Below are 19,931 nucleotides of genomic sequence, written 5' to 3' on the forward strand. Positions count from 1 at the left end.
TGAATGCTTATCAACATTCTTGTCACTAGGGGGCAGTGTTGTACTGTGCGGAATAAATACTGAGCCTAAGAATTTCTGCTTCAATTCTCTGGTTTCAAGGCCTCAGGATGAGTGAGTGGTTCTTTTCTCCTTTGCCCTCCATTTCCTCTACCCCATCATTACTCTGGAAGATGCTTAGATAATGTTGCTTGGATTTTACTAAAATAGCTACCATTCCCAAGCATTATATGTTAGATAGATATAGTGCTCAAGTTCTTTACCTCTTGCTGTCAACCCACCCAGCAGCCCTGTAGGGGAAATACTACATTTCTTTTACCTAAAATCAGGATCTTAAGATGTTAGATAGTTTTCCTGAGGTTACACAGCTAGTAAATATCAGATAGGATTCACACCCAGGTTTGTGTGACCCCAATCCACGTGCTTTGACCAATGCCCTGAGGGCTGTTCTTGGTATTCTCTAAAACAGATCATTACAAAAGAGCATTTGGTTTGACCCATGAATAGATCAACTGTGAGAGGAGAGCTACTTAATCAGTCCTACTTCCCTCAATGTGTCAAGATTACCTTGAAGAAAATGATGTTATTTGTTTTGTGAGTCTGAGTGTGTTTTCCTATGTTTGGTTCTGTCCTTTTAAAGAATCCAGGTGAGAGTGGGATTCTCTGGACTAGCACTGTTCAGTAAAAATATGAGAGCTCCAAATGAGAGCCACATGTGTATTTCCAAATTTTCTAGTAACCACAGTAAAAACAAACAAACAAACAAAAAAACACAAAACAGATGAATTGATTTTAATTATATATTTAATCCAATATATGCCAGAGATTACTTTAGCATGTACTCAATATAAAACATTGAGATATTTTATACTCCTTTTTTTTTTTCTATACTTTGAAATCTGGTGTGTATTTTATCCTGACAGCACATCTCAGTTTGGACCAACTGTATATCAGGTGCTCGGTGGTCACGTGTAGCTAATGTCTGCCATATTGTACCTTGCACCTCTTGACTTGTATCTCCCTGTTAATGTCTGCTGTCCGTTTCTCCCCCAGAGGACCAGAGGGATGAGGGTTGTCTCTAGGGTTGCATAGCAGGTCCGTTTATGGCATCTATCTTTCATCTCTAGCCAGACTGATACATTGGGGAAATGGATAGTTGAATTAACTCAGTGAAGGCATTAGTCAGTGGAGGGCGAAACCTTCAGTGGTTCTGGAATTTTGCGTTTTCCTTCTCTATTTTGCTGCTGCTTCTTTGAATCTGAAGTTCAAAATGTTTACTGCCCCCTGTGCCCCTCCCTCCCCTGCAAATTAATCTAAACGGTCAGAATTTTCAGATTCTGTCAGCATCTCTTGAATCAGAAGACCTTGAGAATTACCTGAAGTCTTGAAAAGCTGGGCGCCACAACAAGCATTTTCTAGGATTTCTAAAATCCTTGGGTATGGAAGCTAACTCTTCCTTTAAACGAACAAACAGAACACTGTAAAGAGGAGGTATCAGGAGAACTAGACTTTCACAGGCTCTTTGATTGGCAGCAGGACTTCCATATTCTAGCTTCCTGTTTTCCTGTTAGACATTGGATTTCAGTGGTTCAACTGAAAGAGAGTAGAGACCCAAGTTCTGGCCAATGTTGATTCCAGCACTAATGGACTTTTGGCACAGCACCCTTTCAAAATGTCTGGACGCAGAGGACCACAGACTGTTGATGTTTAATAATTGAAGATGAGGTTTGGGAGAACATTATGCTACTGTGGCTCTTGCATTTCCATAGGACTTTTTCACCGTGAAGAATAAATCAGTGTTACATTGCACTGTCCCCATTTTACAAATGAGAAGACCAAGGCACTGAAAAAATGCTGGACTTCACTGATGCCCTGGGTAGAAGTTCGGTAGAACCCATACGACATCTTCAGTCTTTCAAGGCTTCTCCTTTTAGCCAAGCACCTCTCTTATTCAAAACAGCTGTTAGCCAGTTAAATCATCTCACCTGAATGCTGCATGAGGTTCTCAGTACCAGCTCTTAAAGCAATTTTTTATGCCCTTCTCTGTAATAAGCCACTGTAGGTAATGTTTTCATTCGAATGAAAGTTCTCTGCGGCTCAATCACAAAGTGATCATTTGTGGAACAAGTGCTTGAGTTCACACAGTGGTCTCACAGAACCTAGGGGGGGAAAATAACCACTTGATATTTATTAAGTGTCTACTGTGTACCGAACATTGTCAGGTTCTTCTAGACTGAGTTCTTGGAGGGCAATGACCGTGGCTTGTTGCTCTTTGCATTTCCCAGGTCTAGCAGGGTGCATAAAACATGGTAGAGGCTCAGCTAGTTCTCAAAAGAACCAAAGCAATTCCATATAAATGTAGTCCTAGGCTGGAAGCACATTAGGAGCTTAGTCTCCTTACCTTGGATATTATTTAACTTCACTTCTACTATGGATTTTGGCCACTGAAACCGAGTGTGGTTCACAGCCACTTCTCCAGGTACAAAATGGCAGGATGTGTACCATTTGTTTTATTGGTTCTCCTTTAAATGTTTGGTGGGCTAAAATACATCTCATGTGCATAGAGGAGAGGGAGATACAATGGTTGTGAATAACATTCATATTGAAGCAGATATCATATCTAGGCTGATACTAAGTAACCGCACAAGAGACACAAAAGACTAAGGAATGAATTTAAGAATGTACCCAACAACTATTTGCAGCTTTGGAACCTGAAGCACAGACTGTTACGGGTTCTTGAAACTAAAGAAAGGAATTGACTAGATTCCAAAAGAATTATTAATGGTGCTGGCAGAGTTGTAATTCATGTCTATAGAAACCAGGTTTAATTTCATTGTCTTAAGGATAGCGGTAGGGATGGAAAATATTGACTCTGAGAACTGCCCATCTTACTGTTAGATAATCTGCATATTGTTCAGTGATTTTGCTCAAGTGAATATTCCCTCCAGATCTTTGTGGAGAGCAACTTCAGAGTTTCTCTGAATTGTTGCTGATGTGGTAAAGGCACGGGCATGATCTTTGTTTGGGCTACCTTTGTTACTCTCCCTTGGTTACAAGCTTTACCCTTTTACCCTGTGGATTTGGACATGGAGCAGAGAGGTTAGGACATGGTGTGTGTTATCTAGTTGGGACATGGAGAAGTGTATAAAACCAATGAGGAGACAAGCTAGTAATTTACTCCATGGTTCTTACTGATACAGAGAACAGGGAAGGGACTGGAGCAGCCAGTGTAGTCTGTCTGGAAGTAGACTTTGAATAGCCCTTCAACATTGGCTTAGTGGGATACAGGGATGGGGCCGGGGAGAAGGAGGTGGAGGAGGACATCACGTCAGGTGAAGAGGACACATCCGTGAGGAAAAGAGAAAGAAGTGGGCCTGGCGTGTGGGAGCAGACAGACACAGGATGCTAATATTGACGAGGAGAGAGCAAGAGGCCACGTGAAGAAGAAACTTACCCCAACCTTCTTGGTTTGGATTTTTACTTTGCATCCTGACTTTGTATATTATTATTATTTTTTTAATTGAACAATTTTTTTAAATGTTTATCTTTGAGAGAGAGAGACAGAGTGTGAGCAGGGGAGGGGCAGAGAGACAGAGAGACACAGAATCCCAAGCAGGCTCCAGGCTCTGAGCTGTCAGCACAGAGCCCGACGCAGGGCTCGAACTCAAGAATTGTGAGATCATGACCTGAGCCAAAGTCGGATGCCCAACCAACTGAGCCACCCAGGTGCCCCTGGTTTTTTTATGTTTGTTTATTTTTGAGAGAGAAACAGAGCATGAGGGGGGGAGGGGCAGAGAGAGAGGGAGACACAGAATCCGAAACCGGCTCCAGGCTCTGAGCTGGCAGCACAGAGACGGACGCGGGGCTCGAACACACGAACCATGGGATCATGACCTGAGCTGAAGTCAGATGCTCAACTGACCAAGCGCCCGACTTTGTATATTCTTAAGCAAGCGAAATGACCTGGAGTCTATAGTCTATGAAGTTTAGATTTTACTGAAGTCTGGACTGCAGGATGAGGAGGTTGGAGTAAAGACCACTTGCTTGGAGGTTTTCATAATAATCTGGGTGTAAGTGTTGACATCAGAGTGGATCAGAAAAACATCATAGGTGCAGGTAGACCTTAGAAGATTGAAGAGAAGGGAAGACTAATCAATTCAACACAGTTTTAAGCATTTGATGGTTTTGGCGTAACTGTTCTTTGGTAGGAGACTGGAGTCATTGACAGAAATAGGGAATTTGGAGGGAAAGGACAATTTCTGGGTTAGGGGGTGGGAGGTTTTACTTTGTGGAATGTGATGTAGTACCTGGACCTCTGAGTTGAGGTGTCCTGTAAACATTCCTCAGGGACTGGGCTGTCCCTAGAGCCAAACTGACTCAGTGGACATGTGCCCCTCATGCTAAGGACAGAATTTGGTTCAAAACTCTACACTAACTTGTTCCATCTGTGTTTTTGAAAACTGTATTGTCTTTTGCCTGTTAGGTCATTATTGTTCTTTAGATAGAAGCTTTTACATTCCACTGATGTTTAACCCCCTGACCCTAGAGATGTTTGTTTATTATGCACCTGCTGTTGTTAGTCGCTGTGGCAATAGGTTGTTAACCACTTAAAGCCAGGAGGGCTGCTGGTGGAATTCCACTCTGCACACGCTCAGCTCCTGAACTCCAGGTGTATGCCTCCAACTGACTGCCTAATATCAGCATTTCTCGCTGGCTCCTCAGACTCGCCTCATCTAAAACTGAGTCCCTTAGGTGTCTCTTCCCAGACTTATTTTCATCTTCGTTTCCTTCTCTTTCCAGTCTCCCCTGGGTTCCTTGCAACCCCCAGCTCCCGCACTCACCTCTCACTGGCCTCCCTGCCCCTAGGCTTATCTCGTTCTAGGAGATCTTCCGTGGGCTGTGGTTACCTTTAACAAACACAGACCAGCTTGTGTCACTCTTCTGGATAGAGTATTTTTACTGGTTTCAAGTTGGCCTGTAGGAGTTTGAAGTGTGTAGAAGACCAGAGGTTGCCCTTGCTGTGTGACTCCAGCCACTTCCCAGTAGAGCGCTGTTTTCCCCTATGTCCACTGATAAACGCTCCCCTTCCTCCTCTCATTGGTGAACTACTCAGCCTGCGGGCCATAGTTCTGAGGGCCGCTTTGCTTACACAGCCCACCCCAGCTCTACCACAGGGCATTGTGTATCTTGGCCTGTCCACTATTAGCATGGGAGCCCTTCGAAGGCATGAGCTGTGATCCTTCATCTTTTGACACTTTCCCACTGTGGTGATCTTTGTTTTTAATGTGCTATAATTACCTGGACCTGTGGTTGGAAAGGCTACAGTGAAACACTCCGTGTGGCAAAACTTTCTCGAGCCCGTGCTGTGTCTCAGCCACTTCTATCTTACTGGTTGTAGAGTACACAGTTCCTTCAGAAAGTGGTTTGGCAGACATGCATCACTTAGAACCAATAATAGGAAAAAACATTATGCTAAGACATGTTTATTACATTGTCCTATTATTGGGATGTCTAGTGACAAGGAAATAGTTAAATTTGACATCCAAGGAAAGGCCTGTTACATAAAAAGAATGCTTTCTAAGTGTGAATAACTCAAGAAATGTTAAGTAGAAAAAAAATCAATATCCAAAATTCTTAGATGATGTGACCACAAGTATATAAAAAGTTCAAAGGAGGGGCGCCTGGGTGGCGCAGTCGGTTAAGCGTCCGACTTCAGCCAGGTCACAATCTCGCAGTCCGTGAGTTCGAGCCCCGCGTCGGGCTCTGGGCTGATGGCTCAGAGCCTGGAGCCTGTTTCCGATTCTGTGTCTCCCTCTCTCTCTGCCCCTCCCCCGTTCATGCTCTGTCTCTCTCTGTCCCAAAAATAAATAAACGTTGAAAAAAAATTAAAAAAAAAAAAGTTCAAAGGAAGAAAAAGAGAGAAATACTAAGATTGTAAGCGTCGAGGAGAGTTTTGAATAATGTTTTCGTATTGTGGTATATTCTAGATGTTTGAAAATGAATTAGTTATTGGATAAAGGGTTGTTATCCAAAATCTATACAGGACTTATCCAACTCAACACCAAAAAAAAAAAAAAAACCCAAATAATTCAGTGAAGAAATGAGATGGGCAGAAGACATGCAGAGACACCTTTCAAAGAAGACATTCAGATGGCTAACAGACACATGAAAAAATGCTCAACATCACTCATCATCAGGGAAATACAAATCAAAATCATGGTGAGATACCACCTCATGCCTGGCAGGATGGCTAAAAGTAACAACTCAGGCAACAACAGATGTGGGCAAGGAGGAGGAACCCTTTTGCACTGTGGGTGGGAATGAAAACTGGTGCAGCTACTCTGAAAAATAGTATGGAGGTTGCTGAAAAAATTAAAAATAGAACTACCCTACGACCCAGCAACTGACTACTAGGTATTTATCTAAAAGATACGAAAATGCTGATTCGAAGGAGCACATGCACCCCAGTGTTTATAGCAGCACTATCAACAATAGCCAAATTATGGAAAGAGTTCACATGTCCCTTGACTGATGAATGGATAAAGAAGATGTGGTATACACACACACACACATACACACACACACACACACACACACATACACACACACACATACACACACACATATATATATATATACAGTAGAATATTACTCAGCAATCAAAAAGAATGAAATCTTGCTATTTGCACAACGTGGATGGAACTAGAGTGCATTATGCTAAGTGAAATAAAACAGAGAAAGACAGGTATCATATGATTTCACTCATATGTGGAATTTAAGAACCTAAACAGATGAACATAAGGGAAGGGAAGGAAAAATAAGATAAAAAGAGGGAGGCAAACCATAAGAAACTCTTAAATACAGAGAATAAACTGAGGGTTGATCGGGTTGCAGGGGATGGGCTAAATGGGTGAAGGGCATTAAGGAGGACACTTGGGATGAGCACTGGGTGTTGTATGTAAGTGATGAATCACTGGGTTCTACTCCTGAAACCGATACTACAGTGTATGTTAACTAACTTGAACTTAAATAAAGAAATTTTAAAAAATAAAATGAATGTCACTTAATGATAGTGACAACAGCATCAGCAAAAGAAGCTAACTAGATGCTTCTCTGCTTTTTTGGATATTATGTCTTAAAAATTTCTGGTTTCCCCCCCTACAGTTTGAAGATCTGAACACAGTTGCTGAGTGTCTGTTTTCTCTGGTCAATGGTGATGACATGTTTGCGACCTTTGCTCAAATACAGCAGAAGAGCATCTTGGTGTGGCTATTCAGTCGCCTGTATTTATATTCCTTCATCAGTCTTTTTATATATATGATCCTCAGCCTGTTCATTGCACTTATTACAGATTCTTATGATACCATCAAGGTAAGTAATCTTTGCTGCCAAAAAATGACTACAAATTCTATCTGGATTGGAACATAGGAAAATACTACACTTTTTACTTAAAATAGGACAATAGTATTTTGATTTTGAGACTTTGTGGAAAAGAAACTTTTTAGGTGTTGGAAGTTAATTTTATTTTTTTATTTTTATTTTTTTAGTGTTTTATTTTTGAGACAGAGAGAGAGAGACAGAGTATGTGTGGGGGAGGGACAGAGAGAGAGGGAGACATAGAATCTGAAGCAGGCTTCAAGCTCTGAGCTGTCAGCACAGAGCCTGATGCAGGGCTTGAACTCACAAACTGTGAAATCATGACCTGAGCCGAAGTCGGATGCTTAACTGACCGAGCCACCCAGGTGCCCCAATTTTATTTTATTTTTTAAAGTTTATTTCCTTATTTGAAGAGAGATACAGAGAGAGTGCAAGTGGGGGAGGGGCACACAGAGGTGGGGACAGAGGATCCGAAGCAGGCTCTGTGCTGACAGCAGAAAGCCCGATGTAGGGCTCAGGCTCATGAACCGTGAGATCATGACCTGAGCTGACGTCAGAATCTTAACTGACTGAGCCACCCAGGTGCCCCTGGAAGTTAATTTTAAGTATACATTTAGGGCATTGTCCCTGTTGCCCTGACCAGGGTGGGTGGGTTTAGAAGTGTGCTGGAAGAGAGAAAGGAAGTGGGTCGGGATGGGCCGAGCATGGTAAATCACATAGTTGGGCTGTCCGTGTTGGCAATGGCAGGTACAGGTGTACCTGCCTGTTCTGGAACTTGAGCTTTTGAATAAGTTTGAGTGATGAGGGGTGACTGCTGTCGTGACAGCCTGTCCAGATATGGACACACTGCTAACACGGCATGACATAACCATGTGTGTGGTGCGAATTTCCTTTAAATCATGAAAACTGAGCCTTTTGTGACTGCTGAGCGTCCTAGCTTCTGAAGCCGTCCTGTGGGTTCTGTATCCTTTCAGACTGGACCTGTTTAACTGAGTTGTAGCTTGAAGCAAGCTCTGTGCTGCCTAGTGTGGCCGCACCTCCACAGCAGATGGTTGTGCTTGGAAAACCCTGTTTCAGGACCAGGGGTTCATGTCAGTGCCTTGGGGTTTTGTCCTCTTCCTAAGCCCTTCTCAGACTAATTCGGAAGAGGACAGTCTATTGGAAATGCTTCTGAGCACTCTGAGTATGGCGAGCTGAGCGCTCCCGTGGGAATGGTTGTTTGGCTGTAGCAGCAGGGCTGGGCATGGAGACAGGAACCGCGTACTCCTGCCCTGTGGGTTCCTGTCTTTGATGCGGCAGTGCCCCTGCCCCATGGAACGCGCCAAGCCTCAGTGACTTCAGTAAGCATGAGGTAAGTGGGAAGACCCCTCTGCCTTCTCCCCCACTAAGTGACCAATTCCTACAAAAGTAGAGAAAATAGGGCACCTGGCTGGCTCAGTCGTTTAAGTGTCGGACTCTTGATCTCGGCCCAGGTCGTGATCTCGTGGTTCATGAGTTTGAGCCCCGTGTCGGGCTCTGTGCTGTTAGCATTGAGCCTACTTGGGGTTCTGTCTCTCCCTCTCCCTGTCCGCACCATCCCACTTGTGTGCTGTCTCTCAAAATAAATAAATAAATAAATAAACTAAAAAATAAAATAAAAAGTAGAGGAAATAGGGATTACTTCCCTGAGGGCTCTACATTGGCAGTGAAAGAAAGGGGAGGTCTTATCTGGTCTTAAAATTAGCATTAAAATTTTAGACTTTTGACTATTTCCTTCATTCCCTTTATTAACACACCCCTCCCTTGCCCAGCCATGGCTTTCTTTCTGGGGTTTTTGAATTGCTTTCCGTTCCCATGGTGGCCCTGGCTTAGCTTTCTGGGACTGACAGATTGATGCCTCACTGTTAATATCAGTTCTTGGATCGGAGCTAGCAATGTGGGAGAGTTTTATTTTAGCAAAGGTGGGTTTGATGTGTTGACAGAGGGAGCCATTTCTCATGCTCTGCAAATAAGGTAACAACATTATGTACTTTTTAAAGAAATACCAACAGAATGGATTTCCTGAAACGGACCTTCAGGAATTTCTGAAGGAGTGTGGTAGCAAAGAGAAGTATCAGAAAGAGGCCTCACCCTTCTTGTCCTGCATCTGCTGCCTGAGGAGGTCAGTATTGTGTTTAATCAGGTCTCCATGCTCCTGAGGTGATCTTCTCTGTGGCCTTAACAACGGGTTCTTCCAAGGTTTACCCTATTCTCAGAGATCAGCTTATTGTGGGAAATAATTCATCTTTCATTTTCTTTCCTCCCACTGAAACTGGCTTTAGAAATGAATTGTTTCTGGGGCGCCTGGGTGGCGCAGTCGGTTAAGCGTCCGACTTCAGCCAGGTCACGATCTCGCGGTCCGTGAGTTCGAGCCCCGCGTCGGGCTCTGGGCTGATGGCTCAGAGCCTGGAGCCTGTTTCTGATTCTGTGTCTCCCTCTCTCTCTGCCCCTCCCCCGTTCATGCTCTGTCTTTCTCTGTCTCAAAAATAAATAAACGTTAAAAAAAAAAAAAAAAAAAAAAAGGAATTGTTTCTTACAAAATGGGGTAGAAAGCTACATGACGTGGTTGAAATCTCTAGGGAATATTATGAGACCCTAACAAGAAGGCCTGAGTTATGTCCGCTAACGTCAAGAAGGTGAACTCTGAGGTGGCCAAATAAGAGGTCAAAACTCTTATTTTTAGGAGTGGAGCTCTAGGAATGTCCACGGCCTTTCCCTTTCCACAGTATTTGGTATAAATAACCTTTCTTGAGCTGAGCAGAGAACCTGCTTGAGAGGAGGCTGTGCATAGCTTTGGTTGGGAACACATATCAGTAGCTCTACATCGACCAACTGTGCTTTGCTGGCATTCGGCAGGACACTTATGCAAATGGTCTACACCTCAGTGGCAAAGCATCCACTTAGTGGTTTGTGGGTAAAATAGGGGTCACATGAGGATAGTTTTCTTAATTGTGCCCTTATTTATTTTCCTCTGTAGTCACAGGTGGGGTTGTTGACTGAAAATATCCCCTACCCATGTTTTTCGAGAAGAAATCTCTAAATCAAATTCCTGAAGGGAGATGGAAGAACATAATTGCTACTTTAAACCACAGGATGTATTTTCTGTTAATCGATTCATACCGCATCTTGGGATTTGAAATGATATGAGTGAGCGTTTCCAAAGAATGTCTGGTAAATATGAAATGAAGTCTTCTGAGAAAAGTTCAGTTTTTTAAAATCACATTTCTTCCTCTCAGAGCATTAAATTGTTGCCGTGGAAGCTGGGATAAAGGGAAATTAATTTTCTTAATAGGCAGTGGCTTCCTAAGAGGCACCTTATGTAAGGAAAATCTCTCAAAGTTGTTTTTTCCAATGTGTATTTAACTGTAAAGAAAAAATCATCATTAGAGAGTGTAATTGTGAATTCTGGAAAGTAACCGATAAGTTTTTGGTATTTGATTTTTGGGCTTTGGTGTGCATCACAAAAGCCCCAGGAGGATGTTAAATGTTTTCTTGTGCAGCCACATGGAATGAGCAAAAGGTTTAAGGGAGGGACTAGAAAACGTCTTGGTCGGATTGGGTCTGAGAACTGAGAAGAAGAATCAATATCAGCAGATGGTCCACTGTATGGCATGCGAGGGGCTGTTGAGAAGATGCCTGCTTCACAGGAGGGTCTGCTCATCATGACAAATGAAAGAATTCAGCGGACGGAGGGAGTCTACCAAGGAAGTCAGCTGAAGAACTAAAATGTTGAAAGTTTTGAAAAAAGAGGCTATCAAAAATAAAAACAGAAGTGGTTGTTACCGAAGATGGTCATGGGTGAAGTCAGCTGGAGAAGTTTTAGTTGAATAATCAGATCAAAGCTTGATCTGATTGGACCCCTGGCCAATTGGGATGGACCCTACAGAGAGTAAACGAAGGTCACGGGACTGATGCCGGAAATGGATGGTCCTGGGGCCATGAGAATAAATGATGACTTTGACTCCATCAAAAAGTACACCTGGAGGTGTTTAAAGGTTAGGAACCTAAGAATGGTAGAAATTGAGGAAGGCCATAAAGGGAGAGTAAATATTAGAGAGAGACCTGAGGGAATGTGGGGAGTAAGGGCATCTCAAATATTGGTGTGTAGGTCCCCTTTCTGGTGCCTATCACTGACACCCCCAACCGACAGCTCCGTCTCCTGCAGAACACAGATGGGGGTCACTTTTTTAATCAAACAGGTCCAGCAACCACAATAGACTGATTTTCCTTCAAATTGTTGACAGAGTCTCTGGACTGATTATCAGAACACCTGGCTTTCTGTTTTGGACCCTTCTGGTTACCAAATGTGTCCCATGATCTCTCCTTAACCTCTTGGTCCTTCCAGTGCCATCAGAGTACAACAGATGACCTCTGAAACCAGGTCTCATGTGATGTGATTCTTTGGAAAGATACACCTGGTTGGACAAATACAGAATTAACCTTTCCCCTTCTCCACTGCAGCAAAGGGAAAAATCTGTTGTAGCCATTGAGTAGCCAATTGTAGCCATATGTTGTTGTCATGTGACAAAGCCGTTGCTTTGTCAATGAAAGGAGACGCAGGGTCCTTTTACATGGACAACTCCTCAGAATTGCCAAAAGCATCTAGTCAAACCAAAAATAATGTACATTGACCTTCTTACCTTTTCTTCTTCTTATATGTCGAACTCAGTGTGTCTGTAACCTATGCATGCCTGACTGCAGAGTATTCCTATTCCATCCCACAGATTCTGAAATCATTGTTTTCTCTTTCCTCTTTCCCCTTTCTGGTACAGGAAAGGAAGTGATGACCACTTGGTACTTATGAACTAAAATCTTCCTGCTAAAGATAATCAAGTTTCAGGCCTCTTTACCCTGTGACAATGCAGAGGGCCCCAAACAGCTCGGACCAGCACTTCCAAAAATACTGACTTATTTAATTGTGGAGCAGGAAAGAGGACTGTTAGCTGGTTGAACACAACTGAAATTCCAAAGTTCCTTTTATAAACTTGGATGATGAAGCATAGACCACGGTCAACTACTGGGCATCAGTGCAATGGAGCAGTGATAATGAAATTCTGCGTTGAACTTTTAACTTATGACATCACAATGTTGGGATGGAAAAAAAAAAAATCACATTTCAAAGTGTGCCAAAACAATGGCACCTAAAGCCATGCATTGAAAGATAGGTGTTAATCGTTCAATAAGGGTTTGTTTTAAAAGTGATTTGGGATTAGAAGACATTTGCTAATTCATGGTGTGTACAGAAATGAAGTTGGTTCCAATACTCAGTTAGAAATTGCAAGGTGGAGAACTATTAAGCCAACTAAAGAACACACTTAAATCAACAAAAAGACCGTCTTGGCCTGTTTTCCTATGTTTGTTTGTTTTCCAGCATGACAGGAAGCAACTGTTGGCATGGTGGGATGAATCATGGGGTTCGGTGGGTTGGTTCAGTGGGATGAACTGGAAACAGTCATTTGTACACCTTGTCGCTTGTGCTATTGTTGATTATACACACATGACATGGAAGTGAAGGGTACAATGGTCACTCATTTTAACAACTGAACTCCACTATGGTGGCAATTTGCCCTTGTCAAGCAAGGAAAGATGGTATTTTTTTCCCAAATAAATTTATTTTTGTCACAACAAGTGGAGCTCCTGCTTTCTTTTTTTTTTAATGTAGTATTTCTTAATATCTACCTAGCGCAAAATTCAGATCACATCTCTATGACCTATCTGGTCTCCGGAAGGGGTTTCTCACTTTCCTAAAAGCAATGAAGGAGATATAGGGGTTAGTATATAGAAGTTATCCGATAAATATTTATGATAATAACTTGAGATTAAGATTACTTCATGTATGGATTTATTTTGTACTTTTGTATTTTAAATTTATTAGAGAAGAACAGAATTGGAATCAAGCAGAACCCTCATCCCAATGCTCTCCCTCTTTTTTCCCTGCCCTTCCCTGTCAAGCCCCTACCAGATTTTCTTTCTCATACCCCTTTTCTCTCCCCTTGTCCCCACATTTTCTTCATGTGCCTGCACCAAACCTAGCCCAGGAAAATCATTCACTTAATACCATTAAAACTTGTAGATAAATGACTCATGTCTATACACAGAATACTTTGCTAAAATGACCATCTTAGGTCTTCCAAAAAATGTCAAGAGTTATATTCATCTTTTAAACTAAGGATTATTTAACTGGCGCTTCTCGGGTCATTCCCAACACTCCCGAATCAGGTGTGCAATCCAATCACTTACTTACTTCTGAGTATACCCCCAGTATTTGGTTTGTCTCTGAATCGAATTGCTGTTAAAGCCCTTCTGTAATCTGCAGCTGTGACTACCATTTGAATAGAAGATTAATGATGGTCTTTCATGCTTGCGTTTTCTTTTATTGGCTTTCATGTTGCCTTTTATTTCTTTTCTCCCTAGCTGGACAAAACACTTTCAGGGAGAAAAATCTTTCTCAAGGTTACCCTATATCTGTGGAAACATTGTTTTCTCTCTTTTTACTAATTGTAAACAATTGTCATTTCACCAACTGTATTATCTGTTTGGGTTTTATTGAACAATGTTGTTCTCGTAACTCTGCTTAATGGACACATCTGGGACAAACCATTTTCTCTTCTACCTAGGCCTCTACTTGGAGAGTGCACCGTGAAAGGTAGGAGACATGTTCTTTCTGGTTTTGCTGGTTTCATTCAGGGATCTCCAACTTACTAGAATGTACCCTGTTGGCTTGCAGTGCACCCCCAAAGCCAGAGACAACAGCCCTGAGCTTGTTGACTTGGGGTGGTAGAGAAGAGCATGGGCATGGGAGCCATCTGGACAGACTCAGGTGAAAGTCCAAGCTTACCCTGTAGCTTTGTGGCCTCGGGCAAGTTACTTTCTGCTTCTAAATGATGATGATACACCTCAACTGTGGGATTCGCATATAAGTCAGGTAACTCAGGCAAACTTGGCATTGACCTGGCATCGAATTGAAACCTGAGCTGTTCTTCCCTTTTGATTTTTCTGTCACGTTTATAAGTAGGTTCCATGGGACTAGGGAATAGTAAAGATTTAGTCTACATCCCTTCTTCCTGGACTCCTGTTCTCCTACTGAGTCTCCTTGGACGGATCATACAGGGCTTCAGTTTCCTCATCTGTAAAATGGGGACTGTGCGGATTGAGTGAGTGAAATATGAAGTGTATAGAACTCGGCATGACTCGGGAGTGCATGGTAAATAGTAGATCTTTAAGAAGCTTTTCCTAGCATAGTCTACAAATGTACAGATCTATTTCCCTGGGCTGGCCGGGAAAATATTTTGTAGTGAGCTTACTATACACTTTTGGTGGACTTTGTTCCAGTTAGGGCTCTAAGTGTGTAAATATCCCATATGCAGCCATGTGCTAGAGGCAATGATCAATACAGCAGCTGTCAGAACTCACACTTAGTTGTGCCGAAGTGGAGCAGATGAGCAACCTAAATGCCCTTCCATCGGGGGCAAAGCTGTCAGTCCCGATGGAGGGTTAAAGTCACTGAGGTGCACAAGCTGTCACAAACCTCCAGTGCCTTCACTCTCAGCGAGCCCTTCTGTCCTCTGCTAGGAGCCCACTGCCCCAACCAAATTTTTCAGAAGGTGCGAAGTATAGGCTAGCTTGCTTCTAGGCCACCATGGAGGACGTGGGATGGCAAATGCAAAAGGGTGAGAGGAGGTTTTTCGGAGAAGCTCTTCAGGAGATTCCAGTCACTGCCCCCAAACCCTGCTGAGGGCCCATATCATAACAAGGGTGGGAGGGCCCCTTGGCTGTGGGGAGGCCTACGCTCAGAATCTCAGGTTGAGGAGAAGCACAGCACCCCAGCTTCTCACCCTAGGGACAAATAGCCAGTCACCTTCCAGTGCCTGAGGGCCTCCTGTAAAAGTGGCCCAGCACTGTCACTGATGGTCAGGGGCCCCGGAGTCACTAGGGAAGTATGTTCGGTGAACTGCTGCTGTGGTCTCGGCCATGGATGGCTCCTGCCAGTATAAAGACCTGTGATGTTTAAAGATAAGACTCCGGTTCCCTGAAGAATTCACCTGGGGCCGCCACTTATCACAGGAACTTTGGATGACTCAACTTCACTTTACTACTAATCAGTTTCACCTTTATTTTCATGTAAGTTGAGCAAACTTTATTTTGCTCCTCCTCAAAGTTTGGACTCTCACCCATAACGCTGAGTCTCTCTACCAAGTCCAGAAGTTCACACTACTTGTAAAACATACATGAAGCAGCTCTTGTGGGACAGAGTGATTGAGGACCTCACAGATGAACCCCCAAGCGCGGTGTTCAGACATTAGGCCCTTAAGTGAGGACAGTGAACTATAGGCATGGGAAAGGGAACATGATGCAGTGAGTTGGAGCAAATGCTGAACACTTCTGCTTTCCCGTTCCTTCCACTTGAGATACTTGATACTCATGCTATGCAGCTTTGTGGCTGTGTGACCTATGCATTCACAAAGGACCCCACACCTGGCTTCATGCTTCGCCCTCACAGTCTTGCAATTCTTAATGTTTTTCGAACAGCCCCCCGCCCTGCCACCAAGTCATGTAGTAAATTCTCATGGTAGTACAGTGTAACTCATTGATGATCTCAGTGATTAAAGCATGGCCTTTTAGACAAAGGCTAGGAGCCCAGTGTCATACTTAGTTCATAAAACAATTGAAATTTAACAAAAGGAAAGAGTGAACCTGAGTTGGAGTGGCTTTTACACTGATGTGAGTGATAATCTAGTTGTATTTGTGGGATGAGGTGAGCTTAGGGTCCTCCACTCTGCCATCTTCCCCAGAAGTCTCTAAAGTAGCTTTTTTTTTTTTTTAACTAGGCTCCATACCCAACATGGATCTTGAACTCACAACCCTGAGATCAAGAGTTGGATACTCTAATGACTGAGACAGCCAGGCATTCCTAGAGTGGTGATTTTTTTTTTTGAGTTTATGCATTTTGAGAGAGAGAGAGCATGTGCAAGAGCACACACGAGCAGGGGAGAGGTGGAGAGGGAAAGACAGAATCCCAAACAGGCGCTGAATCACCAGCACAGAGCTCTGCATGGGGCTCGATCTCACAAACCGTGAGATCATGACCTGAGTCAAAACCAAGAGTCAGATGTTTAACTGACTGAGTGGCTCTGGCCTACTGCTTATCTCACAAAGATGGAGATTAAACTTCTGTAGTTGGTGATGTTGGTCAAGGTTGTTTCCATGTTGCATTGGTGGGTTGGATGCTGGGCTGCTCACCTTTCTCCCCATGCCTCATTTTCTTATCTCCATTTCATGTTTTTCCATTGACAGAGTCAGGGTAGTTCATCCTCTAAACTCAAGTTATGTTTGCCCAGTTACCATATGTCCTGTGACCTTGCCCAGCAAAGTCCCGTGGGACCTGCTCCACATACTAAGCAATCAGATGCTCTTTCCAAGCTCTTTGCAGCCATTTGCTGTTAGAATGAAGGGCCTGTCTTTGAATGAGAAGCTGTAGGATTGTTAAACATGCTGTGTGTTGGAGAAAATAACATATTAGCACTGGGAAGACATCAAGATGGACCAAATCTCAAAATAGACATTCAAGTTGTTAGGGAAAACAATACAACTTATGGCTGTTCTACCGTGGGCTCATTTACAGCAAATGCTGCTGCAAACCAGTGGGTAAAAATGGTGGCAAATGTCTCTCTTGCCATCTGTCTCTGCCAGAGAACCAGGGAGTGAATGAGAAGCTAAATTAGTCACATACAACATTTCCACACCATCTTGTATAACAAGGACAGCAAAACTCTGACTTCTTAAAGACCCCTGGGAGCTATTGGCTGTGGTGAATGGGAGAGACAATTTATTAGGGTGATGTATGTTTCTTAGTTTCTAATGATACATAAATTATCCCATGAGCCATGATACATATGGTTTAAAGAGAATTTTAAATGAAAGCAATTTTTTTTCTAGCAACACTAATTGCCTAGCGGCAGTAAATTACTCATCCCCCACTGCCTGTGGGCTGTGGTCATTATTCTCTCCTCGAGGTTGAGCCGATGTCCCCCAAGAGGAATGTTTGCTTTGACAAAGTGAATTTACATCCTCACTTGTGAGCCTGCCATGCTGGGTCTACCAGAGGAGAGAGTATTAATAATGCCATTTGGACCTAGCACTCTGTGTTTGTGCCATCCTGCATGTGTTATCTATGATAGCAAGACAGTGAGTTGGGTCTTAGCTCTTGGTTGCCTTTGGGGGAAAATCAGGGAGGTGTTATCAATATTTAATTTTCTCCAGCTGGGGGTTTTGAGAGGTAGACTTGGCTAATAAACATGAAAGTTTCTTAGATGACAAGTTAAGCAAGGGACGTGCTAAGCACTGCTAATTTGGGGAAAGGAGATAATGACATGATGTGCAGATGGAAAAGGGTGATGCTGTTAAAGACCATTAATTCCACATATATTTGTTGATTTCCAATACTGTGCTAGGTACCAAGGATGCAAGGAATGAATGCCATGGTCTCTGGCCCCAAGAGGTTTGGTGTCTAGTGGGAGAGACAATAACATACAAAGCAAGGATAGCACAAGGGCACCCCAAGTGCTATATAAGAGCAGAATAGCAGTAGTTCTTGCCTGTCTGAAGTATAAATTAAGGCCTCTTAAAGACAACTAGATGATGTTAACTGAGACTTGAATAATACATTGTGCTTGACCAGATGGCCAAGGTGGGAGTGGGATTGGGGTAGGGCTTTCTGGATAAAAGCAATGATAGAACAAAAGCATGGACATCTGAGGGAGAAGCAAGCCAGTTAAGAAAAATGTTTTGGGGTGGTTAAAATGTGGGTCATGTACTGAGGAAAGTAATAGAATACAAGACCGAGAAGTGACAGGCAAGGCCACAGGGACTGTGAGCACCATGGGGAGCTACAAGACCAGAAAAGGCAGAACTGCGAAGGATAGATTAGAGTTGGGTGAGATAAGTAGGGAAATTAGTTACAAAACTTCTGCAATCATCCAGATAAAAACAACAAAACAGTGAGGTCGTTTCCCTGTAATTAAACACAAAGAAGAATTTGCGTGAAAACTGTCGATAAGGAATATACCAGATCTCACGTATGTGTTTTATCTATCTGCGTGTGTGTGTGTATTTTTTTTCTTTCTTTCTCAAAAGACATTTCTGCTAAATACCCTGTCATTTTCTTGTGAGTTCATGCTTTTGGACTATGCATTTAGGGGGGAAGGTCTCTTTTCATAACTCCTATTACAGAGAAATACATTTATTAGGCTGAATGGCTTTAATGCATATTTCTATCCCATGGGCATTTCTCCTTCCACATATTTAAAAGAAGCGTATCCAAGACTTTCTGTTTCTGCATCATCCAGCTCCACCTACCGTACACACACACACACACACACACGCACACGCACACGCACACGCACACACACTGAAGTACTGTGACCTTAAGGCCGGCCATGGTTTGTGTCTATAAAGGTGGCAAGATATGTGGGTGTAACCACTAACAAAGCCAGACTGACATCTGTAGTCTGAAGCTTACAGATTGCACAGAGACTTTATGAAGAATCCATCCTCCTTACCCGCTACCCATGACCACCATCAAGATTTGGGTGTGGGATCACTAAGTTTCAGAACTAAGTGTGGCTACCTGAAATTGACGGTCTTACAGGTAAGTGCTAGAAGGTGCTTTGACTTTATGACTCTCTTAGGCAGGGGCAGTGTGTGGGGACGTCAAGGGTTCAGGGGTGGGGAGGTAAACTGATTAAGAGGCTCAGAGAGAGGACTGTGTTGTGCCTACCCCCACTGCCTTGATTTGGGGGGTGGTAGTGAAATGTGGTCATATTAGAGGAATGTTCCTGGGTCAGGGTAGACTGAGACTGGGGGTTGGGGGGGGGCAGGGCAGGGAAGGTGGCATGGCCCATACCTCATAAATGAAGAAAGCATGGAGTTCTATAAATGCCTGAGTGCACGTGGGGCTGATCTGCCTGTTTCCTTCCAGAGCCCTGCAGAGAAGGTCAGTGGTTTATGCCAAGACCAACCCCAGTGATACCTCCTTGCAAGCTCTGACTCCAGTAAACCAACTCTGTGACTATTGCAGGTGGTAAACTCGTAATACTTCCTTACTATGTGGAATATGTGAGGCAGCAGGGTGGTAGGAAACCCCATTAAGAGTCTTCTCACCTCCCAACACAGTCAGAGGAGTCCAGCTGGGCATCGGTGGTGAGGGAGAACGCTCAAAGATTGGCAGGATGATCATGGATCTATGCCCAAAGGGGTACAGTGGGCAGCTGGCACAGACTATATGCTCAGAGGCCAAACCATGGTCTTAAGACAATGCACACCAGCACCGTGACCCTGGGTGACCAGCAGGACGCACTGTGGGGAAACTGCCACGCCCACATTCTTGGACAGTGAGGCCACCCAACCCAAGTCTGATCTCTGGGGAAGGTGCACTGGAGCTGCCAGCCAGACTGATGTGGAGATTGCTTCCCATGTCCTTTCTTGAGCAGGTCTTGTTCCTGGAACAGACGGAGGAAGGGGTGAGTGGGTGGATGATGATT

General features: G+C 43.5%; 1 protein-coding gene across 10 annotated transcripts in view; it reads left to right on the plus strand.

Moving 5' to 3' along the window:
* Positions 1 to 13,020, plus strand: part of MCOLN2 (mucolipin TRP cation channel 2) — a 57,939-nt gene extending 44,919 nt beyond the window's left edge. For 5 of the 10 annotated variants that reach the window (XM_047871807.1, XM_047871801.1, XM_047871804.1 and 2 more), the window contains 3 exons: positions 7,162 to 7,368; positions 9,393 to 9,514; positions 12,165 to 13,020. In XM_047871807.1, the coding sequence (XP_047727763.1) occupies positions 7,162 to 7,368; positions 9,393 to 9,514; positions 12,165 to 12,201 (366 nt within the window). In that variant the 3' untranslated portion in view covers positions 12,202 to 13,020. The other 5 variants (XR_007154899.1, XR_007154900.1, XR_007154901.1 and 2 more) reach the window with 5 other exon arrangements.
* Positions 13,021 to 19,931: the final 6,911 nt, after the last annotated feature.

The sequence above is a fragment of the Prionailurus viverrinus genome, chromosome C1 (assembly GCF_022837055.1).
Source record: "Prionailurus viverrinus isolate Anna chromosome C1, UM_Priviv_1.0, whole genome shotgun sequence".
Classification (NCBI taxonomy): domain Eukaryota; kingdom Metazoa; phylum Chordata; class Mammalia; order Carnivora; family Felidae; genus Prionailurus; species Prionailurus viverrinus.